This window comes from Vigna umbellata, chromosome 3 (assembly GCF_029865625.1).
Source record: "Vigna umbellata cultivar VRB3 chromosome 3, Vumbellata_1.0, whole genome shotgun sequence".
Classification (NCBI taxonomy): Eukaryota; Viridiplantae; Streptophyta; class Magnoliopsida; order Fabales; family Fabaceae; genus Vigna; species Vigna umbellata.
The window spans coordinates 29,287,258-29,305,522 of record NC_142167.1 but is presented as its reverse complement, the minus strand read 5'-3'; the positions used below and the strand labels follow the sequence as shown (position 1 = coordinate 29,305,522).

General features: G+C 36.3%; 1 protein-coding gene and 1 pseudogene across 1 annotated transcript; one reads left to right on the top strand and one right to left on the bottom strand.

Moving 5' to 3' along the window:
* Nucleotides 1-12,153: 12,153 nt before the first annotated feature.
* Nucleotides 12,154-12,729, bottom strand: LOC148202200 (uncharacterized). The gene is made up of 2 exons (XM_088109283.1): nucleotides 12,298-12,729; nucleotides 12,154-12,210 (listed from the first exon to the last, which is right to left on the bottom strand). Exons 1-2 carry the CDS (start codon nucleotides 12,727-12,729, stop codon nucleotides 12,154-12,156), a joined length of 489 nt encoding a protein of 162 aa, XP_087965409.1.
* A 3,864-nt stretch (nucleotides 12,730-16,593) lies between these two features.
* On the top strand, nucleotides 16,594-16,980 carry LOC148202199 (acetylglutamate kinase, chloroplastic pseudogene; annotated as a pseudogene).
* The last annotated feature ends 1,285 nt before the right edge of the window (nucleotides 16,981-18,265 follow it).

Sequence of the window (18,265 nt, the reverse complement as noted above, 5' to 3'; positions counted from 1 at the left end):
GAATCTTTACGATTTATCTGTTTTATTGTCTTCAGCTCGCTTTCGGTGATGCAGTATTCATATTTTAATCCACATAAATCTTTTACATTTTGTTCTACACTATTCTTTCTCTTTTTTTTCTAAATATACAAAAAATTCATACTGAAACATTTTATCTTTATAAGATATATCAAAGGTTAAACTCCTGTATTTATTATTAATTTGAGTTAACTGGACCCCTATCATTAAATTGACTTAACAGGATTAATTTTTTATGAGGTGAAAGATGATGTGTCAAGTTTTTTAAACGTGACGTGTTGAGACCTTTATACAAGGAATTTGACAAGTTAGAATTTTACAATAGGGATTTCAGAAATGAAATTTGGGTTCAATGAAATTAAATATGGGATTCAATTTGGGATTAAAAATCTAAGAGGAGAGTGCGTCGCAACCTTGCGCGAAGTCTTCAGTGGAGACGATATTTGGTTAATTAGGGTTCATTGTTCTTGAAGATTGGAAAGCACTTGAAGTTTCGAAAGAGGAAAGTGTGAAAGCAGAAGATGCAACAATGTCTATGGGTCATTTGTGTTCATCTTCGACTTGCAATGAGTGTCGAAAGAAATTTCGATCTGTGAGCTCTCGTGGAGATGAAGGGTGGAACAAGAAGGATGCTTCGCTAATTTGCCATTACGGAGAGAAGTTTGTGTTGAGGACTGCGAAAATCAGTAAGAATCGAGGCAAACAATTCTAGGGTTACCCTAGGTATAAGGTTGGAAGTGAAAATGATGGATGCAACTACTTCATATGGTGCACTGATTGGGCAATTTACGAAAGTGCTAGCTGTGAGGTGTTGGAAGCAAATGATGAGAGGTTGCTGAAGAGTTTTGAAAATGAAAATGATAAGAAGATAGTTGGTGTGCATAAAGTTTTGATGGGTCTTGAAAGGTGGATGAAAATTTTGGTTGGGGTTGTTACTATTCTATGTTTAATGAACATCATTATAGTTGCAATGTTTATGGGAACACTAGTGCAGTCAAAGGAAACGACAGCAGTTATTTTTTGCCATAGGCAGCGGTTCCCGAACCGAGGCATATCCAGGCGAGGCAAAAAGTCAGTTCCTTCTGAACCGAGGCAGTATGTCTCCCTCTATTGCCTCGGTTGGGACCTCAACCGAGGCATATTTCTTCCTCTATTTTTGTTTTTTTTTTCATCCACAAGTCTTTCTACATCGGGTGTGACCTTAACTGAGGCCATAGGGTGCTCTTCTGCCTCGGTTATGACCTCAATTGAGGCATATTCCCCTGTTTTTTTTTTAAATGAGGTCTGTTTCTGCTACATTTCCAACTACAGAAATAGACCTGCATATATATTTATAGTCAGAACAGTCCAGAATAATCCAGAAACGTATATTTTGAATGAAAATTATATTAAAACATAAATACATTCAATGGAATCATAAATAAACTTCTTAGAAGTATAAATCAACCCAATGTAATCATAAATCAAGTTTGAAGCATAAATCAATGCAATGTACAAAGTTAAACTAATAATAATGCAGAAAAGCATAAAACAACTTAGAAACATAAACTTAGAACTTATTATATCCTAATATCTACTACATACTATTATATAATTGAATTACATATTTAGCCAGTGCTTTCCTCACGAGTTGAAGTGACTTCTCTGGAATTGGAGCAATCCTATTGAATCTCTGCATAAAACACAATGCTTTCAATTAGTTAATATGACATCTAAACTATAGAAAAAATAAAACTCAAACCTAAATATTATCGTTTCCCATCCACTAGTGTAATGTGCACGAATAATGGTCATCATCCAAAACATGACGTAGTAACCACATTCATATGACCCTGTTTGTCTATTACACTACAATATATCATCATAATTATAAAATGTTAAGTAACATCATTTGAATGGAACCAAATGTAACAAACTATGGACTAAAATACCAAACCTTAAGGGCAACCCATGCAAGCTTTTTAGTTGTAGCAGTAGATCTCCCAGATAACATCATATGTGTTGCAAGGAAACTATTAAAAAAATTGCTTTAGCATACATTTATATAACAAAGAAAGTTGAAACATTTAGGTTCTTACCAATCTACTACATGTCTAAGAGGGCTGGGAGGAGACTTGTGCAATGAACAAAACCAGACAACAGTGTTCTCCGGGATGGAGATCACAGGTAGCTGCCAATGACACCTGAAATTGGTAATAACTTCATTGTCATATACCAAAATTAAAAAATGAAACTTTAAAGTTAACAAACTTCACTTACCCATGTATATAAGGGAGAAAATATATCTCCTTCCCCATTCCAAAGCAGGTGGTGATATATGTTTCGATATCATCAAATTTATTTCTTTCATGAGTCATAGAGGGGTCAATGAACCCATATACATCGTTGACCCCTTCTTGTTACTAACATCAAACATATACCTAAAATGAAGAAATAATCTGATATAAGTAACTTGATAAAAAATAATTATATAAAAAAGTTCTCATAAACTTACATCATCCACCGGCAGGCGAGACCACAACAGCAGTGGCGGAGGTAGCACTGACAGGGCACCAATGGCGCGACAGCAAAGGGAGGAGGCGCGGCCAAGAACGACGACGAGCAGTGGAATGCACGACCACTAGCAAGACGGAGGCAGGCGAGACCACTGGCAGCACAAGGGTGGCGCAACGAGCCAAGGAGTGGCACTGGTGGACGAACCCGCAGAGGAAGACAAAGTTACACAGAGGAAGAAGAAGGTTTACGCAAAGGAAGAAGAAGTTGTGCGATGCAAATGGAAGTTCTACGGGTTTTGAAAATATGAAGTGGAGCTACTACCTAGGTTACTCAAACACGCGAGGTAATAGCACCATATAGCACCGGTTCAAACCAACAACGATATATAAAGTGTGGCCAACGACCTCGGTTCCCTGCTGAACCGATGCCTTAGGTCTGGCGTAGCAGGCAAGTAGCAGGTGGAGCAGGTGTAGCAGTGGTTTAGTCATCGATTTCCCAGCAGACCGAGGCAATAGGGAGTGGTTTAGGCACCGATTGCCCAGCAAACCGAGGCAATAGGGAGTTGTCAGGCTGACTTGCAGACTTGATAGACTTGTCAGACTAACTTGTAGAGGTGTTTAGGCATCAGTATAGGCCTTGGGTCTCACGTTAACTGAGGCAATATCCCAGTTCCGCCACGGGTTAAGTTGTGACTAAGGTATATATGGTTGTATGCTTCGGTTTTCGAAAAACCGAAGCGTATATGGGGCGACATAATCTACGTTTTTTACTAGTGGAAGGGCTTGATAAAACAGTTTAATGTAAGTTTGTTTGATGTCTATGTGTAGGTGTAATGTAGGTCAGTTTAATGTAGTTTTATTTCATGTGTTAGTTGCGTTGCAATGTATTTTTATTTTTCGTAATGAAGATGTATCACTTTTAGATGTTTAATGAAATGAAGATTTGCAAACAATGAGTACAATTGGTGTGTTTGTATTGGTATCAATTTTATGTCAATAGTTGCCCTAAAATGTGCATAAAATTTGTGTACAATCTGCATAGAACCTGTACAGAACCTGTAAAACAGTGCTGAATAAGCATTTGTTGAACACTTGACAACACAGAACTACAAACATACACAATGCATGGACTAAGGGAATAATCAAGATAAATAATAAAGTTTCAATCTAGTTTCAATCAAGAAACTACGAATGTCAAACTGAAGAGTTGAACAAAATTATCTAGTAAGAATTGAAAACTCTATATAAATACCAGATAACTTCTGACAAGAATAGGATGAAGATGGGATTATACAACATGTCCTAAGATATTGTATATTAATACCAAAAATTAGTCATCCATTGCTCATACAAATACCAATATATAGGATACTTAGACATTAAACATTGTTTATAAAACATGTCTCTAATGTATTACATGAAACTTTGATCTATTACATTTCCTTTCATAAAACATAAAACATTCTTCAACTATGAAGTGGTTCTTCTCCATGTGGTTGACCCTTTGGCAACGAACTGGGTTCTTCTCCCTGTTGCTGCACTTCGTTTCTCTTGGGGAAGCGTTTTCTGTTGTGACTCAGTTCCCTACACATGGTACATCCACTAGTACAAAAATATCATATAATATCGTTGTTTTTTGGTCTTTCACGTCGAATTCGAAGTCGACGTCATATCAGGAGACGCGTCGAATTTTTAAATTTGACGTTAAGCAATTTTTTTGTCTCTTTTAATTAATTGTAATCCTTTTCTACAACTCTACAAGACCTGAAAAGTAGATAAACAACAAATTTCAATTTTTGGTATTTTATAAAGCATTAACTATGAACGTGTAGTATAGAATCAACAACAAACAACAATAAAAAACAACAAACAGGTTCAATCAAACAACAACAACAACAAACAAGTTCAATCAAATAACAACAACAAACAAGTTCAACAAAAAACAACAATAAACAAGTTCAACAAATAAGTTCTTCAAAACGAAAACGAAAATGAAAACGAAAACTAACCTTCAAAAGGTGGGTTCGTCGGAAAAAAGTGTTTCCACCAGTGAGAGAGAAAGCAGAATGCGCATATTAAGGACAAGAACACGAAAATAATCGGTCCAAACAAACGAAAATTATACATAAAGTAGTTAATTAACATGCATTTGTATGAAATGAAAGAAATATTACATGTGATGGTCGTCAAACTTAGTTCGATAAGAGTTTGAGAAGAGAAGAGGGTCTCGCGCGCTAAGATAAAGTGAATGGATTTTCAATCTCAAATTAAAAAGGGGAAACTTTTGGCTGACAAATATTATGTGTTATATGTGGTTTAAAAGAAAGAAGAAAAAAAGAATTAAAAATGTGTTACTTTTTGGCTTCTAGCTGACAAATAATATGTCGAAGCCCTTACAAAATTCGATGTATTATTTGTTGTTTAAAAGAAAAAAGAATTAAAAAGGGTGACTCTTTGGCTTTTGACTGACAAATATTACATCGAACCCCTAGAAAATTCGACGTACTATTGGTGGTTTAAAAGAAAGAAGAAAGAGAATGACGTACTGGTTTAAATAATTACTATCATAGACGTCGAATTGAATGGAGTTTCAACGTTCTACAATTGCATTTATTTACAAAATTGTCACTGGTCATTTTTAATGTTGGTTGTTCACTGGTTGGACGTTGAACGTGTGATGTTATATGTTGTTTTTGCACTACTGATCCGTTCAGTAATCCCCCTTTAGACATTCTGGTGCTAGTTTTCTTCAACTCTCATTGCTCTAACCTTCTTTTCTTCTTAGGACGACCAGTCATCTTTCTGTTTTTATGGAGGCATGACATCTAGATATTGGGTTACCTCCGAGAGGTTGTTTCCATTAACAGAATAGATAATAGAGGAGTAAATTTCTTCATACGTTGACTTTTGAAAGCATATAGGTATGTACTCTGCATCTATTTGAGAAACCTCATTGCTACCAATGCATGAACACAAGGTATTCTATTGATGCTCCATTTCCTGCAGGAGCATGAATATTGATCTATATTCACCACAAACTTGTCCCCACTTTGGGACACATGTCTGACTTCAAATAGCCTTTGTGCAGACCAGCTATGAACATAAGCTAACATTAGTTATTGGATACATGTGATAACATAAAGAAAGATATACATATCTCATAATTCTTGGATACCTAGGAATCCAATTCTTTGTTAGTAGTGCCTTCTTTTGTAGTCTACTGAGTATTTTTGGACAAATTGATGACTTAAATGACCTTGCCCTTGACCTATTAGTGGCCCATCTCTTCATCATGTAAAGTCTGATTTTCTCCAACATTTTAATAATTGGTTTTGTCCTCGTTTGAACCACACTAGTAAAAAAATAGTCTTTTAACACACCTAATACACCTCGATTTTCACAAAACTGAAGCATATTAAAATGCGGTGGCATTTTTGTAATTAAGGTGAACTTATACGCCTCGGTTCAGTGGGAACCGAAGCCTATGCACTCTACTGCCTCGGTTATTTACGAAACCGAAGCATAAAATCCTTTGTGACAAAGCCCTACTACTTCGGTCTTCTACGAACCGATGTCATTAGGCATTTATGTTTCGGTTTGCCTTCTAACCGAGGCATATAGGTCTCTTCCATATCTCTTGAGACTTTTCTCCCACATCTTCATTCACGCTTTCTCGAGATATGTCTTCGTGCAAACCATATTCTTCATCTCTTCCAATTTCTTCCCATTTTGGTCGTTTGAACCATTGAATATCTCCATCCCTACCGATTAAATGTCTTCCTCCACTGATTTCACTGATTAATTACTTCTTTCTTCATTTTCCACCGATTGGAACTTCCTTCATCGATTATTTCCCCTTTTTCATCTTCCATGGTCATCTTCACGAAGCACAACTGTCACGGATGGCGGTGTAAAACACATAAGTAAAAAAATTTTCGAATAAAACACATAAGTAAAAATTCAAATCTAAAAAACACACAACTGTCACATGAGTACACCGACTAATTTTTTTCGTAAAACACATAAGTAAAAATTCAAATTTTAATATTCAACCTCAACGGAAAAATATAGTACGATATTTATTACAAACCGATTATTCCGAAAATAAAACGTTTAAATAGTCAGGATCGAATAATATAACAAATACATTCCCAGTCATATATCCCATCTCTCTTTCATCCTTTATGCATGTTCAGAAACATCAGCCATCACATCTGCAATAACATCTGCTCCCGTATAACATCACACATTATACGATCATCGCATTCACATGCACAAACAAGCAAGGGTGAGCTAACAAAATACAATTCTTATACATCATAACATACTCATAATAACATGCTATCATCCACACCTTAACCAGATCGAACTATATACCCGAGTACGAATTATGCTTCAACCATATGCATATCCCAATATGTATCAAAATATCAAATTAGAATGCATACACCAACATGTATTACAAAATAAATCAGACTACATCCACCAATATTACAGATCAATCAAAATACATACACAAATATGTACTAGCGTCACTCCCATCACTCTTTTCAGAGCTTCCCCGGGCCGTTACACATTACCCTAATGTGTAGTGCTGCTTCCCATCACTCTATAGGGAGATTCCCCGAGCAAGTACACCAGTCACCCTCCATCACTCTAATTAAGAGCTTCCCCGGACAAGTACAAGTATACCCCTCATCACTCTACCTAAAGAGATTCCCTAGGCCAGCACGCACAACACCAATTTAATTATGTACGAGCTTCATCGAACTAGTACCCCACGTCACCCCCATCACTCTTACATAAATGTCAAGAGATTCCCCGGGCGGTTACACACATCACCTGTGTGTAGGGTTGCTTCCCATCACTCTCCTAGAACTTCCCCGGACCAGCAACCGCAACGCTTACTATCCACCACTCGTTCAGTGACACCATCCAGCCAAAATACACATATCCAATAATCCAAACAATACTAATCCAACCATACCATAACACACATATCATATCCTCGTCACATAATCATCACGATACCAAATCATAAACAATTCAAGTTCTTCATACATCACGAAACTCATAATCAAATCATAACGAACCGTGATTTCAACAAGACTTAACCATCCAAACCTCATTCTTATATCATTTTACAATCTCACATAGATTATACAACATTTCTACATTCAATAGATGTATCAAATAGTTCAAAATAGTTTATACGCAACACATTTTCTTTATATCCTTTTAATACCAATATTTAGGTAACTCAAACAGCTTGGGGACTGTTACCAACAACTCCGGAAGGGTCAAAAACCCCCTTAAACAACCTAGAGAAGATCCAAAACGAACATCAAGAACCCCAATAACATTCAAAAAAAAATTCTACAATGTGGAGGTGCATCCAGTGGCGCTAGAGCGCGAACAGGGGGCGCTAGAGCCCCATATCAATTGATAGCAAGTGCAGATTTGGCTTTTGATGCACTTGGGACTTATTCTAATGATCAAAGTGGCTTCCTAAACATTAGAATTGATGAGAAAACATATTTATAACTGGAAGCAAACATTCATTGATCATGAAACCTAAAACTTGGTATAGCAAGCCATTTTTGACACTTCAAAAACACCTAAACTCAAATGTACACCTTAGAATCTTGTTTTCTGCAAACTAACCACTTGAACAAGTTCTAATTGGCTCAATAACAGATTACAAATCAGCACCTACAACCCAAAACATCTAATTCAAAATATCACTTGTCAAAACCCCTAAAACTAGCCCAAAATCAATCCAAATTCAACATATCAACTACCAAAGAACCTAACTTCATTTTTCTACCATTTTCAACGTTCAAACCAGTTTTGAATCACTCAACATCAAGCTTAAAATGTCAGGTTTATATCAGATTTATATTCTTTAGGTTTGCACCTATCAATACCCCTAAAATACCTTTGAATCCACATGGAAAACACACTATGACAACTACCAATTCATCCTTCACCACATATTAGCTATCTTCCATCATAAATAAGTCATTAAATATCCAACCAATTGATACTCATTTCCGATTCTCACTTAAAACCAATACTTTATTAAGTCAATTCTTAAACCCCCATAACTTTTATCTCAAAAATCAACTCAAAACACCATCAAAACAATACCATTCCACTTTATATTGGGTTTCAATAAATTAGTCATTCACACCACACCACTCTTTCCATAATCATCAATTTATCCATTCAAATTTCATCAATCATCCAAAACAAACCACTTTCGCACTTGATGAAAAAGTGAGCTAAACTATCATGTTTTCCATCTCATTTCACCTCCAAATCCACCAAAAACTTCATATACATATAGATCAACATGCTAGAACGAACATCCAGCATCAATCCATCATATATTTAACAATTTTGCATCATAAAGTTCATACCAAAATTTTATAGATCAAAACCATGGTAACAACCCACTTGAATCATTTTCCTAAAATTATACTACCCACTTGACCAAAATCAATTTCAATACAGCTCCCCAATTCAAAATAAGGCAACTGGACTCATACTCACATCCAAAGAAATTCTAGAAATCAAGTTGAGTTAGCTCCCCTTACCTCTTAAAGACCTCCTTGGAACACCTTGAATCTTTCACCACAAATCTGGATAACACCTTGCCCCAAGGACCTCTAAAACACTCTCTTACGGATCAATCGCTCCTCTGACACTCAGCACCTCACGCCAGAGTGCAGAACCCCATCCCCTCTCTTAAGTCAAACTGCTCAAGGGACAACCATGGTCCCTCTACACAAAAAAAATTCACTCAAAACTGAAAAGGAGGGTCACCCATGCTCCTTTCTAACCCAAGGGACCGAAATGTTGGATCTAGAACAAATTACCCAACTTTCCACGCAAGTCCCACGTGTTTTAGATCTAAAACGTAAAGTCAAACACCACTCGTGCTGGGGCGCCCCTTAGAAAGGGCACTGAGGCGCAACTGGATTTATCTTCGCGCGCTTGGACGCCCTTGAGATGGGGCATTGGAGCGCCATCCCCTAGCTTCTCAACGAACACAACTTCGATAGTCTGGTTGAACCCCTTCTTGAAGTTTAAAATAGGCGTATGAGTACTCGAATCGAAGCTATTTGAGTATATTTTCTAATGGAAAAATAATCGACCCAAAATCTTAAATTTACAAAAAGTTATAAGTAAAATAGTAAACCATGTCAAAGTTGACAACACTATATTTTACACTATAACTTGAAATCTTTACAACTTGGTAAAATTTGAGTTTACAAGGGTCTTACAGGCGGCCTGTCTACTGTCATCGCCAAGCCCATTGGCCACGACGATGAGTTCTTCTCCTCCTCCCTCGCTGTCGCCAAAGGATGGCGGATCTGGTTCGCATTCTGACTTTCTAGTGGTGATGCAACGTCGGAGTTTCTCGTGGGCGAATATTGTTTAGTTATAGGGGTTTGTCATTTTGGGGCTTGAGGTATTGGTGGAAAAGGTTGGAGAGGGTGATGCGGATGTGGACGTCGCAGGATTTGCCCTGGGTTTCTAAGGAGGTGGAAAGGGACTTTGTGCGGCATAGCTTCGGGTGGGCGGGTCCGCGAAAGAGGGCTTTAAGAGCGTCGACGGCGGTGGATGAAGGTTTGCGGGTAGTGGCGGGGCTGTTGTTGTTGTTGGGATCGAGGAGGGCAAGGCGTTCCAAGAGGTGGAGATGGAGGTGAATCTTCGTCGGGGTGGCGGGGGTAGGAGGTGGAGGTGAATCTTTATCGGGGCCTACGGCAGCTGAATTTGTCCCACACCTCAAAACTGAGAGCTTGGTCTGAAAATTTTCAGTTAAAGAAAAATCATTATCATGTTTTGTAATTTTAAATCTAAGGAGCTCGTTGAAGCTTGTAGGTTGGGTTTTTAATTATTTATTTATTAATTTGTTCACATGCTACTTGGTGATTGTTTTTTTCGTGAAAGGGAGTATCGTAAGCCATTATAAGAGATTGTGCTAACTTTTTCTCCATTTTGGTTATGCAGTTGAAAACAATTGCATATTTGTGATTCTGTTATTTCAGAACTTTAGTTTAATAGTTTAATGGGTACTTCAAAAGTTGTTCTTTTGGGTGGAGAGGTGATGACTCTCTCGTCATTCTTTTTTTAATCTCTTTTCTTGATGGACAACACACCTATAAACAAGCATTGCAATACTACAAGATGATTCCAAAACAGAACATGACTTCTCGAGGTTCAGTAACGTTGAACCGATGTTCATCTCCAAATTCTTGCAATGGATCAGTAATCAATGAGGATGTGGTAAATTGGTGTTAGCGTTTCCTTGGTCGATGATGGTTGGGGTTGATTTGATGTTAACTTGTAAGGTTTTGCAAGTTCAGGTTTTTATATAGTGTTTTTCTTTTTCTCTCTTTAACAGGTGAAGTTCAAAATTGCATCATCTCACTATTTTTTGAATGAGAATAAAGCAGCTCTAGTTGACAAAGCTAGTTATTGTCAAATGTCGAAGACCACACACCTTTAACAAAAAATTTCTCATGTTTATTTCATTTTTTGTCTCGTTATTGTTTTAGGTTACCAAAGAGCAATTGATAATTGGTTGTTGTTTGATTGCAATTCTAGCAAGTTTGCAGAAAGGGCAAAAAAGCTGGAAAATGCAAGCCCGAAATACATAGCCTTCCAATTCCAGCCAAAAAATTGCATCGAGCGCTTAGTATAGTTAGTTTATCCATCCGTTTAATTTTGTTTATAAAAATGTAGTCATAGTCTCTTTTTCCCTTTTCCACTATAATTCTACGTCTTCTACCTAAATTATCAAGAGTAATGCATTGGCTAGCTTCCTCTTTCTTAGCATTTTAGAACTATTGAGTCTTTATTCTCATAGAGTATGGATAATTCACGGTCATTTTTCTTCCTACCTTGTTTTTTTAATATAAGTAAAATTCATACTCTAGATTTAACAAAACATTAAAAACTATTAGAATATTTCCACAGAACATACTCATAAGAGTGCATGCTCATTGATGTTTTCTTAACGTGTTGGTGTAAATTAAAAAAAAAAACCCTTCTACTGTCTCGGTTCAACTCTAAACCGAGGCATAAGACCCAACAACTAAAAAAAACTAAAAAGAGGAACACCCTATATTGCCTCGGTTGCATTTGAGCCGAGGCAAAAGCATACATCTTTTTGCCTCAGTTCTGAACCGAGGCAAAAAGTGGCAGACCTTTTGCCTCGCTTGTATATATACTTCGGTTGCGGGAACGCTGCATATAAGAAAAAATAACCACTGTCATTTACCTTTACTGCACTAGTGCCAAAACACTATTAAAGGTTTCTGACATGTTTTTTACCAAGGTATCACATTATGTTGTTCTTGTTAACCTTGATTTGTACCAAAACCTTCAATGAAGATGTATGTCATACAATGACTATGTAAAATAATCAGAAAGTAAAAGATATGTAAACTAAGAGTGGCAAACCTTGGAGGAATAGCTATCAAGTACCGAAAAGCGCCTTGGTTCACCTCTTTGATACTTTTCATCTCCTTCTCCCATTTCTCTGGGTAGGTTGTTGTAGCTGCCCTCAACATAAGCTTCTTAAGATTCTTTCCAGGGAATTTCTTCCTGAAGTTGGCGTATAAATGGCTTACACAAAATCTGTGTGCAACTCTAGGAACAACATCTTGTACAGGTTGTAACAGACCTTGTGAATGAGTGAGCAATAAGTTAGCTAATATTGATTTAAAATCATTTGTATAAGATAAAATACAATGAATATAATGCAATTTACCTTCTGCTGATCTGATATCAATGTAAGTGAAGAACACACCTCAGGTCCACCTAGGTCTTCAATGAGTAGCTCCATAAACCATGTCCAAGTCTCCTTGTTCTCGACCTCTACGATGACATATGCGAGTGGCAACATTTGGTTTGCATCTCGAGCAACAACAATTAACAGCTCACCATAATGTCTGCCTTTCAAAAAGGCTCCATCAAGGCCAATGATGGGCCTGTATGAGACAAAGCTATCTTTGCATGCCTTTAGGCATGCGTAAAACCTCTTGAATATTGGTTTTCCATCATTTTCCTCAACTTTGACCTTGATTGTGGACCCTGGGTTTCTTGTTAAAAGCTCATGAGCATAATCATAAATTCTATTATATTTCATACTGAAGGACCCTTCCACTTCGTCTGATGCATAGGCTTTGGCCCCGTAAGCCATATTCTTATGTATTGTTATCTTCCATTTCCTACTAATTTTATCTCTAATATCAACTCCCTTTACATTAGGATTCTCTCTGATTATTTTTTCCAATTTTTTACTAAGCCATTTTGCATTGAATAGGCACAACTTGTGTTCCCTACTGCATGTATGCTTGTCAACCATAGTCCTCAGTTGCCATGATTTTACTGCATCTATGAAACCAAAATATGTCACCCACAAACATTCTCCTTTTGATCCCAAACATTTAACCTTAATTCTTTCTTTATCATTTTTAACAAATTTAATATTTTTTCCATTCTCTACTACATAACTTTTGATGGCATCCAAGATGTCTTCTTTATGCACAAAATATGTTCTCACTTCCCAGTTGAAATCAAGCATATTTTTTGGCATACTAAATGTAGCAAACTTTCCCATAACCCTCTTCACCATCACTTTCTTCATCACTTATGTCAGGAGAAGTTAAGTCCTCAAATTGTCATTCATCATTGAACAAACTGGCATCACTAATCTCATCTTCTTCCATATCTGACTCAGACCCAAGTAAAACAGATTCAACCTCAACCACCATATTACCAGAACTTTCACTGAAGTCACACTGAACATTTATGTTTACTAACACATCTTTACTATTCACCTCACCATAATCATCATCATGTGATGTACTCCAATCACGGACTTCTACTTCTATATCCTCCAAGTATTCTACTTTTAACCTATCACCCTCACCATCTTGTACTTCTAACCTATCACCCTCACCATCATGTGCTTCTATCCTCTTAGCCTCACCATCACCTATCTCAACTTGTATCCTCTCAGCCTCAACATGACCTTCATCAACTTCTATCCTTAAACCCTGTTAAGCTAATTTAACGGTAGGGGCTCAATTGACTCAAATTAGCATTCTTTAGGACTCAATTAGGGATTCTAATAAAACGGGGATCGAACTGGGAAAAACTCACAAAAATAGGGACAACTAAAGGGGTTTAACCTATATCAAATAAATATAAATGTATGTAACTAAAACCGTATTAGTGTTTCACTTAGACATTTGATCATTCAAAATAGCCTTTTCTTCTCATAGATGGCATCAAATAGATTTTCTATAGCTTTGTTATGCATTTTTTTTTATAATTTTTTGTGATTTTCTTACCACCTTCTATTTTGAAAAACCAAATCCACGTAACCATCTTTAACAACTGAGAGTAATTTCATATTTAAAGTTCATATATTTCAGATATTAAATAATTATGGTCAAAAAAAGCATAAACCATATAAATATAAACATATATTATAGACTCTTCAGTTAGTCTTTCATAAGAAGTCAGTGTTAAACAACTTGACACTAAAATCAAGACTATTACTACACTATGTAAGATACATTTATACGTCAAGCAACTATTGAAGTCTTCCTCTTAAACCCACACCTATCATCTAGCCTCATTCCTACTTATAGGTTCATTTCCTCATGTCATAATAGCGATTAAAAAAGAAACGCAATAACTATAAAAAATTACAACATTCTTAAATCCAATTCTACAATACAATTTTATGATCCACAATCACTTAAACTAGACATAAATTGATCATCGCATCCAAACTACTTGTAATAAAAGAAATAAATTTAAATATATTTTGGTTTCCATTTTGTGAGAAAATTTCAAATGGTTCATTTAATTATTTCTTTTTTTTCTATTAGGTTTCGATTTTTGAAAAATTGATAGTTTGTTAATACTATATCAATGACATTAAAGATATGTCACATGTCAATACGTGTTTTTTTTCGTTCTTACATAACCGGGTGTGTATCCTGCAAAGATTTGACACTTCAAACACTTACAACCTTCAATCTCTAGGGTACCTGTCCTTATCTTGAGTACTTGTTTTTCTTGAATTAGGTAAGCGATTGTGTCTGCATTCAATTCATCTTAATGTTTCGATAAACAATAAATACAATAATTAATAAAAGTTATTAGCATACCTCAAAAGATGTGTTATATATACTTTATATTTATGGGCTTTTTATTGTGTGCACTTGGGTCCCAAATACCTCTTAGCTTCGGGGGTTTCACCCTGCACCTGCAACCCCTTCATCCTACACATCCAAATTTTTAAACAATTCCCAAATCACCCCTATTTAAAACTATTTAATATTTAATAAAACAAAGAAAAGCAATGGTCAAAGATTCCTTTGAAAACAACTTTTTTCGTGTGTAAGTGCACACATCTTTCTTTTTATATCTATTTTTTTCTTCATTCTCGCTTCACTCTTCCTCTCCTCTTACATTTCTAGCACACAAGAACTTTCATATAAATTTAAATTCCAAACTTTTTGATTTTGATATTAAAACAACTCTTTTTGACTTAGAAGCTTGCTTGAACTCATGTTTTCAGCTTATTTGTGTGAATAAGAGAGTTTAAGGTATACTTAAGGATTTTATCACTAAATTCCCTTGATTTTGTAGGAAACTTGAATGAATTTGAAGAGGATTAAAATATCAAGGAGTTGGAACTTAGAAAGGACAGAAAGAGCACCAGAAGAGAAGGTTGCAGAAGTCGCAGGACGCCTGAGCGCCCTTTACGAGACGCTAAGCACCAGTTCTTGAGAACCGTGCCATGCTTGGGCGCCCTTCTTGGGGCGTTGAGCTTTATTTCTCTCGCAAGCTCGCCTAGGCACCCTAAGTGGGGCACTAAGCGCTGACGATGTTGGCTCATGATCTAATTCAACTGTATATAAGGACTTGGACGTCTTAGACGGAGTATCTTTTGACAGAACGGACGCAAACTTATACTCTCTCAGCTCTCTAAAGGCAGAATTCGATGCAGAAGCTCTCCTTTTCGGTTTTTAGGGTTTATCTTTCATTCTCATTCCATTTTTCATCTAGTTTCTCCATGATAAGGGGGAACTAAATTCAATTTGTTGTTGGGGAAGATGTAACCTCTAAACTCTCATGTATTTGATTGATTCCAATTTATTTATGCTTCTTTCATTAATTTTGAGGGTTATTCTCCTTTGCTCTATGCTTGTTATGTTTAACTCATTCATGGCATGATTATCGGTTTTCTTTGATATGGACACATACGGAGAAACCTAGAAGTGGAGAATTTCTCCCATGGGAACTATTGCCTAGACATAGGGATAGAACGCATGGTCGCTTGGTTGTCTTAAGCTTCTGTTCGTAATGCAAAATTAATTATTATGGAGACAAGACATTGTAAACTAATAATTAAGGATAGGCTTTATTCGCCGAGACATCGGGTTTTAAGTCTAGAGTCGTAAGTCTCTTGAAAAACGATACTTGGTCTTACCATTTATTATTATTTGATACGATTCGATACACTTACCAAAGTCTTAACACTCTCCCACTAGTACAAAATCCACTTTTTATAACGATTTTTTATACCTGTTGAAATCCATCATGTAAAAAGACACGCGGTGGTAATATCGTAAATAAATTAAGTCTTTTTATACCTATTATATTTAAAATAGGTATAAAAAATTATACATGGTAAAATTGTAATAAATGACAAAAATTTTACACCAGTTATATTAAAAATAGGTGTAAAAATATTTTTTTATACCAATTAAAGAAATGTAAAAATATTGTAAAAGAAAAATGTAAAATTAAAGAAATATTTCTTAATTGCTAAAAACCATCACAAATATTTTCCCTCCTTCCTTTCCTCTCGCCTCCACCACCACCGTGCTATTTAAATCTTGCCAACTCGATTCAACCTCCACAAATAGCCACCGACTCAACCACTCCAAGTTAGTACCGAGTCGACATACTCTCTGAAACGCTCGCCTTCCTCCAGAAATTTTGCGGCAAAACCATAACTGTCTAGTATGGTGGCGCCGCCATGAACAAGGTCGGGGCCACTGTCGTAGGTCTCTCCGGCCTCGATGGCTGCATCCTCACCGCCCGTCCCAACCCCAAGGTCGCCGATCTAGGCTTCGTCGGCGAGGTCGCAAGAGTCGACACCGCAGTCCTGCTCTCCTTCATCGTAGCAGCCACATCTCGGTCGTTACCTTCGTTGCTGCCGACGAGTCTGGGCATCCTACAACATTAACGCCGACATTGTTCCTGGAGAACTATTGTAGTGCTTGGGGCGGAGAAGCGGATTCTGCTGAACGACGTGGCGGGGATTCTGGAGGATGGAAATGATCCAAACAGCTTGGTGAAGAAGAGTGACATAAAAAGAGTGAAGAAAATGGTCGAAGAGAGAAAAGTTGGAGATGGATGTTAAATTATATTAATATTTAAGATTGGTTGATGTAATTTAAAGTATAACTTTGATGTACAGATTCTAATGTGATGATTATTAGAATATAATGTATTAAAGTTATAGGAATTATTTTAGAGTTATTAAAATTAATCCCTCTCTTCTCACTTCAGAAAGGGCATTTTGGTATTTTATTAAATTGATTAAATATCATAAAAGGGAAAAATAAGTTTGACTACGTTTGACAGGCTAAGTTTCTGAAAAGAGAGAAAGAAAGGTTACGTTCTCGGAAAAAGAAAAGAAACTGTGACATCTCTCAGAATTTCTATATCATCAAGAAAGCATTAAAGAGGAGTAAGAGAAGGGAGAACATTTACAAGAAGAAACTATACAATGGATCCAGGTAAGTTCTTTTCCACTGTGTATGAGAGAATAGTGAGTATCATGAAAATTCAAGATCCTGTGTATGTTTTTCATTCAATTGAAAATTAAAGAATTGATTACAATGGAATGATACCTAGAGTTAATTGTTGTGTGAGATCGTTGGCACAAGGGTTTACTACAGCGAGCATTATTATCTGCTTGTATTTATTTATGATCTTTGTAGCTTTCACACTTTTGTGGCTTATTGATATTTCATTGCAAAGGCCAGGGAAATCACTGGTGTAAATCAAGTTTCATGAGGATCACTGATGTATATCAAGTTTCATGAGGAGTTATCCAATCTAGGTACATCTAATATAATGTTATTCCTATGTATATCTTCCACTTAGAGTTTTCTCTCATCGTTTTGGATTGGGGTTTGGATTTCCTACAAATAAAATTATCTTAGATTTGCAAGCTTTTGTGTGTTATAAAGCCTATTGTTAGCATTCTTCGATATTCAATTTTACTTGTGCAGACACTATTTTCTTCCTGTCACTCATCTTAATTACACTATGATGTACAGTCCAGATATTTGAACGATTCACTCTCTCTTGTTGTATAAATTTTTGCAAGTCTCTAGATATTGCAATAATACAATCATTATTTGCCTCATTATAATTCAAAACAGCATCCTAACCATAAGATCTTTCATTTTTTTTAGAGAGTGAATTTCTTTTTGTTTCTCTGATCTCTTACTGAGCATGGATACTCCTTCATTATTTGTTTGTAGGTTGGTGAAGATGTGGTGGGAGAGCTAACCAAGTCCATGGAAAAAATTGGGATGGATATCCTAATTGTTGATCTATTTAGTCTCACTCTTCTCTCTTTTTTTATTTATATTTTATGGCTAGGATTTGAGTATGACGATTTCCAATGTGTCTGA